Source organism: Microchirus variegatus (genome assembly GCF_963457635.1).
Source record: "Microchirus variegatus genome assembly, chromosome: 8".
In the NCBI taxonomy this organism is placed as follows: domain Eukaryota; kingdom Metazoa; phylum Chordata; class Actinopteri; order Pleuronectiformes; family Soleidae; genus Microchirus; species Microchirus variegatus.
The window spans coordinates 31682630-31700495 of NC_139809.1; the positions used below are offsets into that span (position 1 = coordinate 31682630).

Here is a 17866-nt window from a genome sequence, read left to right on the forward strand (position 1 = left end):
TTAAATATCGCATTGTGATAAATATTGTGATATCGTTTCATGACATTAATATCGTATTGCAGCTTAAATATCGTGACATTATCGCATCGTGGCTTAAATATTGCATTGTGATAAAATTTGTGATATCGTTTCATGACATAAATATCGTTTTGCAGCTTAAAGATCGTGACATTATCGCATCGTGGCTTAAATTTCGCATTGTGATAAATATCGTAATATCGTTTCACGACAAATATGGTATTGCAGCTTAAATATCGTGACATAATCGTATCGTGGCTTGAATATCGCATTGTGATAAATATGGTGATATCGTTTCATGAAATAAATATCGTATTGCAGCTTAAATATCGTGACATTATCGCATCGTGGCTTAAATATCGCATTGTGATAAATATGGTGATATCGTTTCATGACATAAATATCGTATTGCAGCTTAAATATCGTGACATTATCGCATCGTGGCTTAAATATTGCATTGTGATAAAATTTGTGATATCGTTTCATGACATAAATATCGTATTGCAGCTTTAAGATTGTGACATTATCGCATTGTGGCTTAAATATCGCATTGTGATAAATATTGTGATATCGTTTCATGACATAAATATCGTATTGCAGCTTAAATATCGTGACATTATCGCATCGTGGTTTTAATATCGCATTGTGATAAATATCGTGATATCGTTTTTAATGACATTAATATTGTATTGCAGCTTAAATATCGTGACATTATCGCATCGTGGTTTTAATATCGCATTGTGATAAATATCGTGATATCGTTTTTAATGACATTAATATCGTATTGCAGCTTAAATATCGTGACATTATCGCATCGTGGCTTAAATATCGCATTATGATAAATATCGTGATATTGTTTCATGACATAAATATCTTATTGCAGCTTAAATATCGTGACATTATCGCATTGTGGCTTAAATATTGCATTGTGATAAAATTCGTGATATCGTTTCATGACATAAATATCGTATTGCAGCTTAAATATCGTGACATTATCGCATTGTGGCTTAAATATTGCATTGTGATAAAATTCGTGATATCGTTTCATGACATAAATATCGTATTGCAGCTTAAATATCGTGACATTATCGCATCGTGGTTTTAATATCGCATTGTGATAAATATCGTGATATCGTTTTTAATGACATTAATATCGTATTGCAGCTTAAATATCGTGACATTATCGCATCGTGGCTTAAATATCGCATTATGATAAATATCGTGATATTGTTTCATGACATAAATATCTTATTGCAGCTTAAATATCGTGACATTATCGTATCTTGGCTTGAATATCGCATTGTGATAAAATTTGTGATATCTTTTCATGACATAAATATCGTATTGCAGCTTAAATATCGTGACATTATCGCATCGTGGCTTAAATATCGCATTGTGATAAATATTGTGATATCGTTTCATGACATAAATATCGTATTGCAGCTTAAAGATCGTGACATTATCGCATTGTGGCTTAAATATTGCATTGTGATAAAATTCGTGATATCGTTTCATGACATAAATATCGTATTGCAGCTTAAATATCGTGACATTATCGCATCGTGGTTTTAATATCGCATTGTGATAAATATCGTGATATCGTTTTTAATGACATTAATATCGTATTGCAGCTTAAATATCGTGACATTATCGCATCGTGGCTTAAATATCGCATTATGATAAATATCGTGATATCGTTTCATGACATAAATATCGTATTGCAGCTTAAAGATCGTGACATTATCGCATTGTGGCTTAAATATCGCATTGTGATAAATATTGTGATATCGTTTCATGACATTAATATCGTATTGCAGCTTAAATATCGTGACATTATCGCATTGTGGCTTAAATATCGCATTGTGATAAATATCGTGATATTGTTTCATGACATAAATATCTTATTGCAGCTTAAATATCGTGACATTATCGTATCTTGGCTTGAATATCGCATTGTGATAAAATTTGTGATATCTTTTCATGACATAAATATCGTATTGCAGCTTAAATATCGTGACATTATCGCATCGTGGCTTAAATATCGCATTGTGATAAATATTGTGATATCGTTTCATGACATAAATATCGTATTGCAGCTTAAAGATCGTGACATTATCGCATTGTGGCTTAAATATTGCATTGTGATAAAATTCGTGATATCGTTTCATGACATAAATATCGTATTGCAGCTTAAATATCGTGACATTATCGCATCGTGGTTTTAATATCGCATTGTGATAAATATCGTGATATCGTTTTTAATGACATTAATATCGTATTGCAGCTTAAATATCGTGACATTATCGCATCGTGGCTTAAATATCGCATTATGATAAATATCGTGATATCGTTTCATGACATAAATATCGTATTGCAGCTTAAAGATCGTGACATTATCGCATTGTGGCTTAAATATCGCATTGTGATAAATATTGTGATATCGTTTCATGACATTAATATCGTATTGCAGCTTAAATATCGTGACATTATCGCATCGTGGCTTAAATATTGCATTGTGATAAAATTTGTGATATCTTTTCATGACATAAATATCGTATTGCAGCTTAAATATCGTGACATTATCGCATCGTGGCTTAAATATCGCATTGTGATAAATATTGTGATATTGTTTCAAGACATAAATATGGTACTGCAGCATAAATATCGTGATTTCATATCGTGGCTTGAATATCGTGCCAATATCGTAAAGAATGATGCCACAGAACTCGGGCACGACTACGTCGACGACCGATTTACAGCGAAACTAAACGCGACAGAAGTGACGTTGACGGTGAAAGCGTCGGCGTTCGTTTCCGACCACAAAAGGTAACGGAGCCGAAAACACCGATTGCTGACCTCGGCACAGCTACGGTGGCCTTCTCAGACCACAAGAGAGAGAGGGAGGGAGAACGCTGAGTCGGCTTCAACAATATGAAAAGTTGTCTAAATAAATAAAGGGTCAAAGGATTGTTGTGGTTTTTTAAAAAAGAAAGACTTTATTTCCATTTTCCACTATGGATTATACAGAAAAACTAAGTCAGAGACTGAGACGGAATTAAATAGAAAAACAAAGTTATCTGTTGTTTTCTTCTTCTTCTTCTTCACAGACGACTCTTCATCATCATCATCGTCAAACAGCAGCTTCGTTAACGCTTATTTATTTACAGGAGGAAACAAAACGATGTTCATGCTCCTGAAAACACACCAGCGGCGGCCATGTTGGCTCGACTGTCCTGCTCCGCCCTTAAATAACAGCTGGAGGGGGCGGGGTTAGTGGAGGGTGTTACATACAGTATTTACACATAAACACAAACGCGTGTACGAGTCCATAGTTGCCATGGAAACGGACTGAAAGTAGGCGGACGTGCGTGACGCTAACGCGCTGTTACTGTGTCGATGTTAAGTGCTCAGCCAGAAGGGGGCAGCGGTCGCACATTTACACGGCGACGTGGCGGCGGAGGAGGACACTCAAGTATTCACAGACACCGAGACCAAGACGTCATCGTGACAACGCCCCGTCATGCTAAGCTAACTGTTCGCGCACATTTCTGTGACATCAGGGGCGGAGTTTGCGTTTACCGGCTGACGCGACGAGAACTCGTACGTGGTCTGAGCAAAGACGCTAATCCCGCGTTAAAAGTTGAAACTGAAATATTTGAGCTTGAGCTACGAAACCTGCGCGAAAAACGGACAACGGTGGTGACGTACGCTTCGTCACTTGACGGAGAAGTACAGTAGTTAGCTGAGCGTTAGCTCCAGGAGAGTGGAGCTAACGCTAAGCTAGTTAGCTACTTAATTACTTAGCTAACTAAGTAGCTAACTACTTAGTAGTTAGCTCGTCTTTGCTAACTAAGTAGTTAGCTACTTAGTTAGCAAAGACGCTAATCCCGCGTTAAAAGTTGAAACTGAAATATTTGAGCTCGAGCTATGAAACCTGTGCGAAAAAACGGACAACGGTGGCGACGTACGCTCGTCACTTTACAGAGAACGTAGTTAGCTTAGCGTTAGCTCCGGGAGAGTGCGGGATGTGAGAAATGTGGGTGTGTGAGCGCCCCCTCTGTCCAGATGTTTAAACACTTTAAAAAACAACAAAACAACAAACAGACAAAACTTTAATATATTTGAATAGAAGCTAAAACGTGTGTGTGTGTGTGTGTCACGGTTAGCATGAGCGTGGCTCCGCCCCCCCCCTCACTGCCAGCTGCCCTTCATCTTCTCCACGCGCTTCATGAGGTCGTCGAGCTGCATGCTCTGGGTGTTGCCGCGTGTGTGGGCGTGTCCGGGCGAGTGGGCGTGGTCCTGCTGGTACATCTCTCTGGACTCTTTGAGCTGCGACAGTTTGCTGTGGAGCATGTCGGTCGACGACGGCACCGATGGCTTCGACGACGGCGCCGCCGCCGACACCACGACGGGACGCTGCTGAGGCTCGCCGTCTCCGCCCCCTCCGACGCCCTGCAGCACCGAGAGAGAGAGAGGATGAAGAGGTGTGTGTGTGTGTGTGTGTGTGTGTGTGTGTGTGTGTGTGTGTGTGTGTGTGTACTTACAGTGAACATGTTCTCCATACCACATCTCTGTCTGAGGATCTTCAATCTTCTCTGGACGTCTTCATTGGTCATATTAGAGTCCACAGTGTGTTGTTGGTTCACTGCACACACACACACACACACAGAGAGAGAGAGTGAGAGACACACACACACACACACACACAGAGAGAAACACACACACACACACACACAGAGAGTGAGAGACACACACACACACACAGAGAGAGAGAGTGAGAGACACACACACACACAGAGAAACACACACACACACACACACAGAGAGTGAGAGACACACACACACACAGAGAGAGAGAGTGAGAGACACACACACACAGAGAAACACACACACACACACACAGAGAGTGAGAGACACACACACACACACACACACACACAGAGAGAGAGAGAGAGAGAGAGAGAGACACACACACACACACACACACAGACAGTCACACACACACACACACACACACACACACAGACAGTCACACGTTTAAAGATCAGTAAAGTTCACATTTAAACTCTAAACAAAGACACAAACGTGTGAATCATCACGTTGTCGTCAAACTCAGGATGAACAACATTACAAAACACACGCTGCTGCACTTTGTTCTTCCAAACACTAGATGGCACACGCGAGTGCATTTGACACGGTCACGTGACGTCGTACCTGCAGAGATCTGGACTCGAGCTTTACTCTCTTTCTCCGACTGGATGAGACGCAGCCCTCGCTCCACGTAGCTCTGGAAGAACTGAGTGGTGTGTTGAAGGAAAGGCTCCAGGTCCACGTCTGGATACTTCTGTTTAAACTCATACAGCTCTGTCAGACCCTGGATATCAGACACATGTGTGTGTGTCAGTGAGTGAGTGAGTGAGTGAGTGTGCGAGTACACTCAAAATTACTAAATCTACTCAAAATTACTAAATCTACTCAAAATTACTAAATCCACTCAAAGTTCCAAAATCCACTCAAAATTCCAAAAGCTACTCAAAATTACTAAATCTATTCAAAATTCCAAAATCTACTCATAATTACTAAATCTACTCAAAGTTCCAAAAGCTACTCAAAATTCCAAAATCTACTCAAAATTACTAAATCTACTCATAATTACTAAATCTACTCAAAGTTCCTAAATCCACTCAAAGTTCCTAAATCCACTCATAATTCCAAAATCTACTCATAATTACTAAATCTACTCAAAGTTCCAAAATCTACTCATAAACTCATTACTAAACCTACTCAAAGTTCCTAAATCCGCTTATAATTCCAAAATCTACTCATAATTACTAAATCTACTCAAAGTTCCAAAATCTACTCATAATTACTAAATCTACTCAAAGTTCCAAAATCTACTCAAAATTCCGAAATCCACTCAAAATTCCAAAATCTACTCAAAATTACTAAATCCACTCAAAGTTCCTAAATCCACTCAAAATTCCAAAATCTACTCAAAGTTCCAAAATCTATAATTACCAAAGTTCCAAAATCTACTCAAAATTCCAAAATCTACTCATAGTTCCAAAATCTACTCAAAGTTCCAAAATCTACTCATAATTACTAAATCTACTCAAAGTTCCAAAATCTACTCATAAACTCATTATTACTTAATCTACTCATAATTACTAAATCTACTCAAAGTTCCAAAATCTACTCATAAACTCATTATTACTAAATCTACTCAAAGTTCCAAAATCTACTCAAACTCATTATTACTTAATCTACTCATAATTACTAAATCTACTCAAAGTTCCAAAATCTACTCAAACTCATTATTACTTAATCTACTCATAATTACTAAATCTACTCAAAGTTCCAAAATCTACTCATAAACTCATTATTACTAAATCTACTCAAAGTTCCAAAATCTACTCAAAGTTCCAAAATCCATTCAAAAAGTCCAAAATCTACTCATAATTACTAAATCTACTCAAAGTTCCTAAATCCGCTCATAATTCCAAAATCTACTCATAATTACTAAATCTACTCAAAGTTCCAAAATCTACTCATAATTACTAAATCTACTCAAAGTTCCAAAATCTATAATTACCAAAGTTCCAAAATCTACTCAACATTCCGAAATCTACTCAAAGTTCCAAAATCTATAATTACCAAAGTTCCAAAATCTACTCAAAATTCCAAAATCTACTCATAGTTCCAAAATCTACTCATAATTACTAAATCTACTCAAAGTTCCAAAATCTACTCAAACTCATTATTACTTAATCTACTCATAATTACTAAATCTACTCAAAGTTCCAAAATCTACTCATAAACTCATTATTACTAAATCTACTCAAAGTTCCAAAATCTACTCAAAGTTCCAAAATCCATTCAAAAAGTCCAAAATCTACTCATAATTACTAAATCTACTCAAAGTTCCTAAATCCACTCAAAGTTCCAACATCTACTCATAATTACTAAATCTACTTATAAACTCATCACTAAATCTACTCAAAGTTCCTAAATCCGCTCAAAATTCCAAAATCTACTCAAAATTACTAAATCTACTCAAAATTCCAAAATCTATTCAAAATTCCAAAATCTACTCATAATTACTAAATCTACTCAAAGTTCCAAAAGCTACTCAAAATTCCAAAATCTACTCAAAATTACTAAATCTACTCAAAATTACTAAATCTACTCATAATTACTAAATCTACTCAAAGTTCCTAAATCCACTCATAATTACTAAATCTACTCAAAGTTCCTAAATCCACTCATAATTACTAAATCTACTCAAAGTTCCTAAATCTACTCAAAGTTCCTAAATCCACTCATAATTACTAAATCTACTCAAAGTTCCTAAATCCGCTCATAATTCCAAAATCTACTCATAATTACTAAATCTACTCAAAGTTCCAAAATCTACTCATAATTACTAAATCTACTCAAAGTTCCAAAATCTATAATTACCAAAGTTCCAAAATCTACTCAAAATTCCAAAATCTACTCTAAATTCCAAAATCTACTCATAATTACTAAATCTACTCAAAGTTCCAAAATCTACTCATAAACTCATTATTACTTAATCTACTCATAATTACTAAATCTACTCAAAGTTCCAAAATCTACTCAAAGTTCCAAAATCCATTCAAAAAGTCCAAAATCTACTCATAATTACTAAATCTACTCAAAGTTCCTAAATCTACTCATAATTACTAAATCTACTCAAAGTCACAGTAACACACGTGTTGTGTTTTTGCCGCCGGCGGCTGAACTCGCCTCTTTGGTGTTCTCCTTGGAGCCGATCTTCTTGAAGGTCTCCGTCAGAACGTCGCTGACCATGGCCTTGGACATGCGGTCCTCCTGCCAACAGAACAACACCACTCGTCAGTTGGGGACGCGAACGCGCTTCCCGGAGCGAAGGGGGTGGTGTTTTTTTTTTACGTTCGCCGAGCGAGCTCACCGTTCGCAGGGCGCTCTTCTTCTCGTCTCGCTCGCCGTCCACGGCGTAATGTTTGACCACCCGCAACATGTAGGCCTCCAGCTGGGACTCGTTGCGATTCTCGATCAGGGTCAGGTGGTCGACGATCTGTTAGCAACGCGATTAACAACACTTTTAGACAAACATCAAGATAAAACATCAATTGAATCATTCTGACCGGGGGCGGGGCTTAGGGAGTTGACTGCTGATTGGAACCTGAGGTTTGGAGCGACAGCTCCATGGACAGGAAGTGGTCACAGACTTGGAGTCACCGTCCGTCTGCAACTTGTTCCCCCATCGACACGCGACAAAAACAACGGTACGTATCCAACGTTTAACTTGCGATTATCTTGTAAAACTCAGTAGCCAATCAGCAGGCAGCAAAATCTACTCACAATTACTAAATCTACTCAAAGTTCCAAAATCTACTCATAAACTCATAATTACTATCCATCCATCCATTTTCCACCGCTTATCCGGGGCCGGGTCGCGGGGGCAGCAGTCTGAGAAGGGACGCCCAGACCTCCCTCTCGCAGGACACTTCCTCCAGCTCTTCCGGGGGGACCCCAAGGCGTTCCCAGGCCAGCCGGGTGACGTAGTCACTCCAGCGTGTCCTGGGTCTTCCTCTGGGTCTCCTCCCGGTGGGACATGCCCGGAGCACCTCCCGAGGGAGGCGTCCAGGGGGCATCCGATTCAGATGCCCGAGCCACCTCAGCTGGCTCCTCTCGATGTGGAGGAGCAGCGGCTCTACTCCGAGCTCCTCCCGGGTGACAGAGCTCCTCACCCTATCTCTAAGGGAGCGCTCCGCCACCCTGCGGAGAAAACTCATTTCAGCCGCTTGTATCCGGGATCTTGTTCTTTCGGTCATAACCCAAAGCTCATGACCATAGGTGAGGGTAGGAACGTAGATTGACCGGTAAATCGAGAGCTTTGCCTTTCGGCTCAGCTCCTTCTTCACCACAACGGACCGATACAACGACCGCATTACTGCGGCCGCTGCACCGATCCGCCTGTCAATCTCACGCTCCATCCTTCCCTCACTCGTGAACAAGACCCCAAGATACTTAAACTCCTCCACCTGAGGCAGGATCTCTCCACTGACCCGGAGGGAGCAAGCCACCTTTTTCCGGTCGAGAACCATGGCCTCGGACTTAGAGGTGCTAATTCTCATCCCCGCCGCTTCACACTCGGCTGCAAACCGCCCCAGCGCATTCTGGAGTTCCTGGTTCGTAGGAGCCATCAAGACCACATCATCTGCAAAGAGCAGAGATGGAATCCAACAGCTCCCGAACTGGACCCCTTCCGGCCCCCGGCTGTGCCTAGAAATTCTGTCCATAAAAATAATGAACAGAACCGGTGACAAAGGGCAGCCCTGCCGGAGTCCGACATGCACTGGGAACAAGTCTGACTTACTGCCGGCGATGCGAACCAAGCTCCTGCTCCGGTCGTACAGGGACCGCACGGCCCTTAGCAAAGGGCCCCCGACCCCATACTCCCGGAGCACCCCCCACAGAATGCCACGAGGGACACGGTCGAAAGCCTTCTCCAAGTCCACAAAACACATGTGGACTGGTTGAGCAAACTCCCATGAACCCTCGAGCACCCTGCGAAGGGTATAGAGCTGGTCCAGTGTTCATAATTACTAAATCTACTCAAAGTTCCTAAATCCACTCAAAATTACAAAATCTACTTACAATTACTAAATCTACTCAAAGTTCCAAAATCTACTCATAAACTCATAATTACTAAATCTACTCAAAGTTCCTAAATCCACTCAAAATTACTAAATCTACTCACAATTACTAAATCTACTCAAAGTTCCAAAATCTACTCAAAATTATAAAATCTACTTATAATTACTAAACTTACTCAAAGGTCCAAAATCTACGCATAAACTCATTATTACTAAATCTACTCATAGTTCCTAAATCCACTCAAAATTCCAAAATCTACTCACAATTACTAAATCTACTCAAAGTTCCAAAATCTACTCAAAATTATAAAATCTACTTATAATTACTAAACTTACTCAAAGGTCCAAAATCTACGCATAAACTCATTATTACTAAATCTACTCATAGTTCCTAAATCCACTCAAAATTCCAAAATCTACTCAAAGTTCCTAAATCCACTCAAAATTCTAAAATCTACTCATAATTACTAAATCTACTCCAAGTTCCAAAATCTACTCCAAATTCCAAAATCTACTCCAAATTCCAAAATCTACTCAAAATTCCCAAATCCACTCATAGTTACTAAATCTACTCAAAATTCCCAAATCCACTCTTAATTACTAAATCTACTCAAAGTCCCTAAATCTACTCAAAATTCCAAAATCTACTCAAAGTTCCTAAATCTACTCATAATTACTAAATCTACTCAAAGTTCCAAAATCTACTCAAAGTTCCAAAATCTACTCAAAGTTCCTAAATCCCCACATAATTACTAAATCCCCTCATAATTACTAAATCCCCTCAAGCGGCGTCACCTTGGCGCCGGTGAGTTTGCAGATCATGTGCAGCAGAGTCTTGAGGGTTCGGTACGGGACGTCGCTATTCAGCTTCTTCAGCTGATCTTTGGGGAAAACCTTCATGAAGTTGTGGATGTCCAGTAAGATACGGTCCAGGTTCATGTTGTTGATGGTTTCTGGGAGGAAGCGGATCATCCGCCACAGACACTGAAACACACACACACACACACACAGTTTAGCTCAAATCTACTCATAATTCCAAAATCAACTCAAAGTTCCCAAATATACTCATTCCAAAATCAACTCAAAGTTCCCAAATATACTCATAATTCCAAAATCAACTCAAAGTTCCCAAATATACTCATAATTCCAAAACCTACTGCAGGGTTTCTCCAGTGCATTATAAGCCTGGTGGGCTGCCAGGCTTTACTTGCCTCCTGACATTGTTTATTCATTTTAAAGACATTTTTCTTAACATGTCAGTTTAACTTTGAGAGGATTGATTGAACCTGAAAGCTTCACATCAGGAGCTGAAGGCAGATTACAGACGACTCCGCCATGATGCCGACCACCGATTACAATCAACAGAAGGCTTTCTTTTCCTTACCTTCATGACGAGTTCAGTGAATCTGGGAGAAGAGGCCGTCATGAACAAACTGTCCTGGAGCAGCACCAGCAGAGCACTGCAGAGAGGCAGGAGGGGGCGGAGTCAGATCAGGATCAAAACAACAACAACAAACGACACCAGGAAATGCGATTTTAGCCACTGAATAAAGTTTCAAAGACAGTTTTAAGTTTCTATGATATCTTTAAGAACACGTTCATGTCTTTATCTCACTGCGAAACTGAAGTTTGTAAACCACTCACTCTCCCACACCAAAGTCACTCACTCTCCCACACCAAAGTCGAGTTGTTGATCCACTGCTGCCTCCATCACTAACTTACAATGACTGATTTTGTTAATTCAGCTTTTAAAATCCTTCATTCAGACTTAGGTCAGTGACACAAAGTGACCACACGAGGCAATTGAGGACCCTGTGTCCCTGTGAGCTAAAATCACTGATTTTCTCTATGGGCTTTGGTGTGAGAGAGTGAGTGGTGGTCACAAAGACGTGATCATGTGATGCAGATATCGTAGACTTTGGCCCTGTCCCAATACCTCCCTTAACCCTACATTTTTGCATGTTCATGTGTAGGGGGAGCAAGGGGAAATGTGATTTTAAGGCTCCGTCCCAGCACCTCCCCCTTAAAATGTCCCCTTGGTTTTGAGTTCCCTCAACTGTAAATTCCCCTCGTTGAGGGAAGTGCTATTGGGACATCACTACATGCAAATTAGCGTAGTGAACGTAACGAACGTGCTAACCTACGTCACATGTCGACATTGGGTATTCGTGTCCAAGTGAACGCCGCTACACACATCCACACACCGACAGAACTACACACATGTAGCAGAGCTAGCTGGCGGCTGTTTGCCGGGTGCTTCGAGAGCGTTTGCCCTTCGTGACGGGCGTGCTCTCTCGGGGCGCTCGGTGGGGTAGCCGCTCGGTAGCTAGTTAGCTAGCTGCTTTCATAAATGGTCACTTATTTTCTGACGTTAGTGTTCAAAGCTCAGCGGTCCTTTGGATGTGTATCAAACAAACATATTCCAACACAATTCGACATTGCAACGCGCTTATTTGCGAAAATATGTTTCAACGAAAATGTTCCTCGGCAGATGTGGCCGCCATCTTTGTTGAAAAATATCAGCCGGATCGCTGAATCCGCAAAGCATCATGGGTAATTTCATCTTCCACTTCTTTTGAAGGCCGCACACGAGCTCACTACATTTTGAGGGTCGATTATAAGGAAAAAATCACATTTCCTTTTTGCTCCACCTACACGAGAACGAGCAAAATGTAGGGTTAGGATAAAAGTGTAGGGTTAGGGTAAAAGTGTAGGGTTAGGGGAAAAGTGTAGGGTTAGAGTAAAAGTGTAGGGTTAGGGGAAAAGTGTAGGGTTAGAGTAAAAGTGTAGGGTTAGGGGAAAAGTGTAGGGTTAGAGTAAAAGTGTAGGGTTAGGGTAAAAGTGTAGGGTTAGGGTAGGTATTGGGACAGGGCCTTAGTGAGCTCTGGTGCGGGCTTAAAACGAAGTGGAAGATGGAATTACCCATGATGCTTTGCGAATTCAGCAAGCCTGCTGATATTTCTCAACAAAGATGGCGGCCACATCTGCCGAGGAACATTTTCCTGGTAATATATTTTTTTCGCAAATAAGTGCGTTACAATGTCGAAATGTGTTGGAATATGTTTGTGCATGACCGCTGAGCTTTGAACACCAATGTCAGAAAATAAGTGACCATTTATGAAAGCAGCTAGCTAACTAGCTAGCGAGCGGCTACCCCACCGAGCGCCCCGAGAGAGCACGCCCGCCACGCAGGGCAAACGCTCTTGAGGGAACTCAAAACCAAGGCGACATTTTAGGGGGGGAGGCGCTGGGACGGAGCCTTAGACTGAGGTGGGTTTTATGACGAGTCTTTTGTGAAGTGGCTCTGGAACATCTCGTCACACTCACCTGATGATGTTGGTCAGGTCAGACTTGTCCAGGACACTGATCATGAGCAGGTTCACAGACCTGATGACCTGCTGTCCGTCCTCGATGTCCTCCACTCGGCTGTCCATCATCAGCGTGATCACGCCGTGCATCAGGTCCTTCAACACGCCCGTGGACGCCTCTTTGGCCAGCGACTCCATGGAGAAGAGCTGCGGGGACAGCGAGCGAGAGACACAGCGTTATATAAGCAGCGCGGCCGCCGCCGCCGCCACCACCACCCGACGCCGCTCAGCGCTGCGGCGACTCACCGACAGCATGTTCCCCATGATGCAGCTGTAGAGCGTGATGATGTCCTTCTTGTCCAGCCGCTCGTCGGCCATGTGTGTGGTGTAGATGAGCCTCAGCTGCATGAGCGTGGCGATGAGGAACTGATCGATGTGTCCCGACATGACGGCGGCTTTGTCCTCCTGACGCAGCACCTCGTCAATCTGTGGATCGAGGGAAGGAGGCATGAAGGATTTAAGGCCACATTATACTTCTCCGACTGCGTATGCGTTATCCGTCTGCGTCACCACGGAGACGCCTCGAGCATTTATACTTCTGCGTCGTGGTGACGGACACTCGCTGCAATTTCCCGCCCGATCAGAGAGAAAAAGACTGTTGTTGTTGAAACAGTGGCCGTTTCTCACTTTTCTGTGTCACGGAACGCAGTTTTAAGATAATTTGAGGCGAGAAATTGGCCATTTAGGGTCTAAACATGTGCTGTGTGTGTTAAGATATGACGTATTTATAGTTCGGCAGCGGCGTTATCGGCGGGGATCAGCTCCGCCTCTGCCAGGACGCCCGGAGCGCACTGATAGCCGGCACAGAGCAGCTTCGCTCAGCCTGTCCTGAGGACCAATCGCAGCTCTTGCCGTCTCCGTTGTCCCTTGACGGAGTGACGGACACTTAAAAAATATTTCGTGCACCCGGAGACGATGCAGAGGCTCTTCAACAGGTTCTGCGTCGACGCAGAGTCTCTACGTAGCCTACGCAGAGCACTTTACGCAGAAGTATTAATTGGGCTTAAGGCTGAATCCCAATTCCACCCCTTAGCCCTCCCCCTTGTTTTTGTGCGTTCATGTGAGGGGTTAGGGTTCGTCTCATTTCTAGGCTAGGGCCAAGCCGTAAGGGCTACGTAGCCCTCGAAACGAAGCTTCCTCAGGACCGCACTTGAAACGGAGGGCTTTGAGGAATTTTTCCCAGCTTCCGCCGCGTCACCCGTCAGCGAAGTTTGAAAGCCGGCCGTTAAAGACTCGCACAAATGTATTTTCATCGTTTTAATTACGACAGTCGTGTGTAATGGTTGTATTGCGGGTCTTCTTCAGTTGTCAACGGTGTTTCTCAATCACTGGTCAAGTTCGTTTTGAATTACTAGCTAGTCGTAGCCGATGCTATCCCGGTGGTTAGCTAGCTGCTATCGCTATTATCAGTGTACCTGACCCCGCCCACTTTGAGGAGGAGCCATGAGGCGAGCGGGGACAGTGTACCCGACTCCGCCCACTTTGAGGAGGAGCTATGAGGCGAGTGGGGGGACAGTGTACCTGACTCCGCACACTTTGAGGAGGAGCTATGAGGCGAGTGGGGGGACAGTGTACCTGACTCCGCCCACTTTGAGGAGGAGCTATGAGGCGAGTGGGGGGACAGTGTACCTGACTCCGCCCACTTTGAGGAGGAGCTATGAGGCGAGTGGGGGGACAGTGTACCTGACTCCGCCCACTTTGAGGAGGAGCCATGAGGCGGGGACAGTGTACCTGACTCCGCCCACTTTGAGGAGGAGCTATGAGGCGAGGACAGTGTACCTGACTCCGCCCACTTTGAGGAGGAGCTATGAGGCGAGTGGGGGGACAGTGTACCTGACTCTGCACACTTTGAGGAGGAGCTATGAGGCGAGTGGGGGGACAGTGTACCTGACTCCGCCCACTTTGAGGAGGAGCTATGATGCGAGTGGGGGACAGTGTACCTGACTCCACCCACTTTGAGCAGGAGCTATGAGGCGAGTGGGGGGACAGTGTACTTGACTGCCCACTTTGAGGAGGAGCTATGAGGAGAGGACAGTGTACCTGACTCCGCCCACTTTGAGGAGGAGGAGCCATGAGGCGAGGACAGTGTACCTGACTCCGCCCACTTTGAGGAGGAGCTATGAGGCGAGTGGGGGGACAGTGTACCTGACTCCGCCCACTTTGAGGAGGAGCTATGAGGCGAGTGGGGGGACAGTGTACCTGACTCCGCCCACTTTGAGGAGGAGCTATGAGGCGGAGACAGTGTTCCTAAATCCGCCCACTTTGAGGAGGAGCTATGAGGCGGGGACAGTGTACCTGACTCCGCCCACTTTGAGGAGGAGCTATGAGGCGGGGACAGTGTACCTGTCTCCGCCCACTTTGAGGAGGAGCTATGAGGCGGGGACAGTGTACCTGACTCCACCCACTTTGAGGAGGAGCTATGAGGCGAGCGGGGACAGTGTACCTGACTCCGCCCACTTTGAGGAGGAGCTATGAGGCGAGCGGGGACAGTGTATTTGACTCCGCCCACTTTGAGGAGGAGCCATGAGGCGAGGACAGTGTACCTGAGCCAGAGCCTGGACGCTGGTTTTGATGTCCCCACTGGCCACCTGAGAAATGACCAGGTTTATGGTGGAGGAGGTGCTGTAGTGGAGCTGCTCAAAGTGGGCGGGGCCAGACTGCATCCTCCTGATCCTGAGAGCAGAACCACAAACAACAGCATTCAGTGTGTGTGTGTGTGTGACTGTGTGTGTGTCTGTGCGTGTGACTGTGTGTGTGTCTGTGTGTGTGTGTGTGTGTTTACAGGTGTTCTGGGAGGGGGATTGTGTCTGTGTGTGTGTGTGTGTGTGTGTGTGACTGTTTACAGGCGTTCTGGAATGGGGATTGTGTGTGTGTGTGTGTGTGTGTGTGAGTGACTGTGTGTGTTTACAGGTGTTCTGGGAGGGGGATTGTGTGTGTGTGTGTGTGTGTGTGTGTTTACAGGCGTTCTGGCAGGGGTACGGGCTCCAACAGTTCGTCCAGATTGAATTCGATGAGTTCTGGCATCTTGCACTCAGGGCCCATGTCGCTCTCGATGGTGTCCAGGTCCAGCTGGAACCTCTTAGGGATGGAAGGGTGGGAGGAGTCACCGTGCTGCGAGTTCTGAGCCGTTTGGCTACATGGACACGGAGAGGAGACAAAGAGGATGTTCAAGTACAGAACCACATTAAATCGTCCATTCAGTGATCTTAATGATGATTTGAGCCACTTGGAATAATCTGCATTAGCTTTTCATAGTAAATATGAAGAGACACTGAACTCATGTGGGTTAGTGAAACACTTGGTGTAAACGGGTTAGGGTTCATGAGGAGTAGTGGATTCTGACAATGACACGAGAAAGAGGGAAGAAGAAGATGAGGACGTAAAAGAGGAGGAGGACGTAAAAGAGGAAGTACTCACATCCTGTATGTGCGATACATTATTCTGCTCCAAAAGGAAGATTGGCAGGCAGAGCAGAGAGAGGAGGAAATCACACAGGAAGAAGGATGAAGGGTTAAGAGACAGAGACACAAAGACACAAAGAGACAGAAACACACAAAGAGACAGAAACAGAAGGATGAAGGGTTAAGAGATAAAGACAAAGACACAAAGAGAAACAAAGACAGAAGAAGGATGAAGGGTTAAGACAAAGACAGAGGAGGGAAGCAAACAGGAAGAAAGATTAAGGGTTAAGAGACAAAGACACAAAGAGACACAGAGAGAGAGAAAGACGCAGAGACACAAAGACGCAGAGACACAAAGACGCAGAGACACAAAGACACACAAAGATGCAGAGAAACAAAGACACAGAGAGAGACACAAAGACGCAGAGACAAAGACGCAGAGACACAAAGACGCAGAGACAAAGAAGCAGAGACACAAAGACGCAGAGACACACAGAAGCAGAGACACACAAAGACGCAGAGACACAAAGAAGCAGAGACACAAAGACGCAGAGACACAAAGAAGCAGAGACAAAGAAGCAGAGACACAAAGAAGCAGAGACACACAATAGAGGCAGAGACACAAAGACGCAGAGACACAAAGAGGCAGAGACACAAAGAAGCAGAGACACAAAGACGCAGAGACACAAAGACGCAGAGACACACAAAGAAGCAGAGACACAAAGACGCAGAGACACACAGAAGCAGAGACACAAAGACGCAGAGACACAAAGACGCAGAGACACACAGAAGCAGAGACACACAAAGACGCAGAGACACAAAGAAGCAGAGACACAAAGAAGCAGAGACACAAAGACGCAGAGACACAAAGAAGCAGAGACACAAAGAAGCAGAGACAAAGAAGCAGAGACACACAATAGAGGCAGAGACACAAAGACGCAGAGACACAAAGAGGCAGAGACACAAAGAAGCAGAGACACAAAGACGCAGAGACACACAAAGACGCAGAGACACACAAAGAAGCAGAGACACAAAGACGCAGAGACACACAAAGAAGCAGAGACACAAAGACGCAGAGACACAAAGAAGCAGAGACACACAAAGACGCAGAGACACAAAGAAGCAGAGACAAAGACGCAGAGACACAAAGAAGCAGAGACAAAGACGCAGAGACACACAAAGAGGCAGAGACACAAAGAAGCAGAGACACAAAGAAGCAGAGACACAAAGACGCAGAGACACACAAAGACACAGAGACACACAAAGAGGCAGAGACACAAAGAAGCAGAGACACAAAGACGCAGAGACAAAGAAGCAGAGACACAAAGAAGCAGAGACAAAGACACACAAAGACGCAGAGACACACAGAGACGCTGAGACACACAAAGATGCAGAGACAAAGACGCAGAGACACAAA

General features: G+C 43.8%; 1 protein-coding gene across 1 annotated transcript in view; it reads right to left on the reverse strand.

Moving 5' to 3' along the window:
• Positions 1-3040: 3040 nt before the first annotated feature.
• ckap5 (cytoskeleton associated protein 5) overlaps positions 3041-17866 on the reverse strand; it is a 48934-nt gene continuing 34108 nt past the window's right edge. Inside the window, exons 34-44 of the mRNA XM_083893965.1 lie at positions 16008-16181; positions 15592-15721; positions 13295-13474; positions 13008-13195; positions 11065-11140; positions 10476-10664; positions 7970-8095; positions 7786-7869; positions 5233-5392; positions 4563-4663; positions 3041-4470 (exon numbers count right to left, since the gene is read on the reverse strand). Coding sequence (XP_083750091.1) covers positions 4210-4470; positions 4563-4663; positions 5233-5392; positions 7786-7869; positions 7970-8095; positions 10476-10664; positions 11065-11140; positions 13008-13195; positions 13295-13474; positions 15592-15721; positions 16008-16181 — 1669 coding nt within the window. The 3' untranslated portion in view covers positions 3041-4209. The remainder of the gene's footprint in view (positions 4471-4562; positions 4664-5232; positions 5393-7785; positions 7870-7969; positions 8096-10475; positions 10665-11064; positions 11141-13007; positions 13196-13294; positions 13475-15591; positions 15722-16007; positions 16182-17866) is intronic.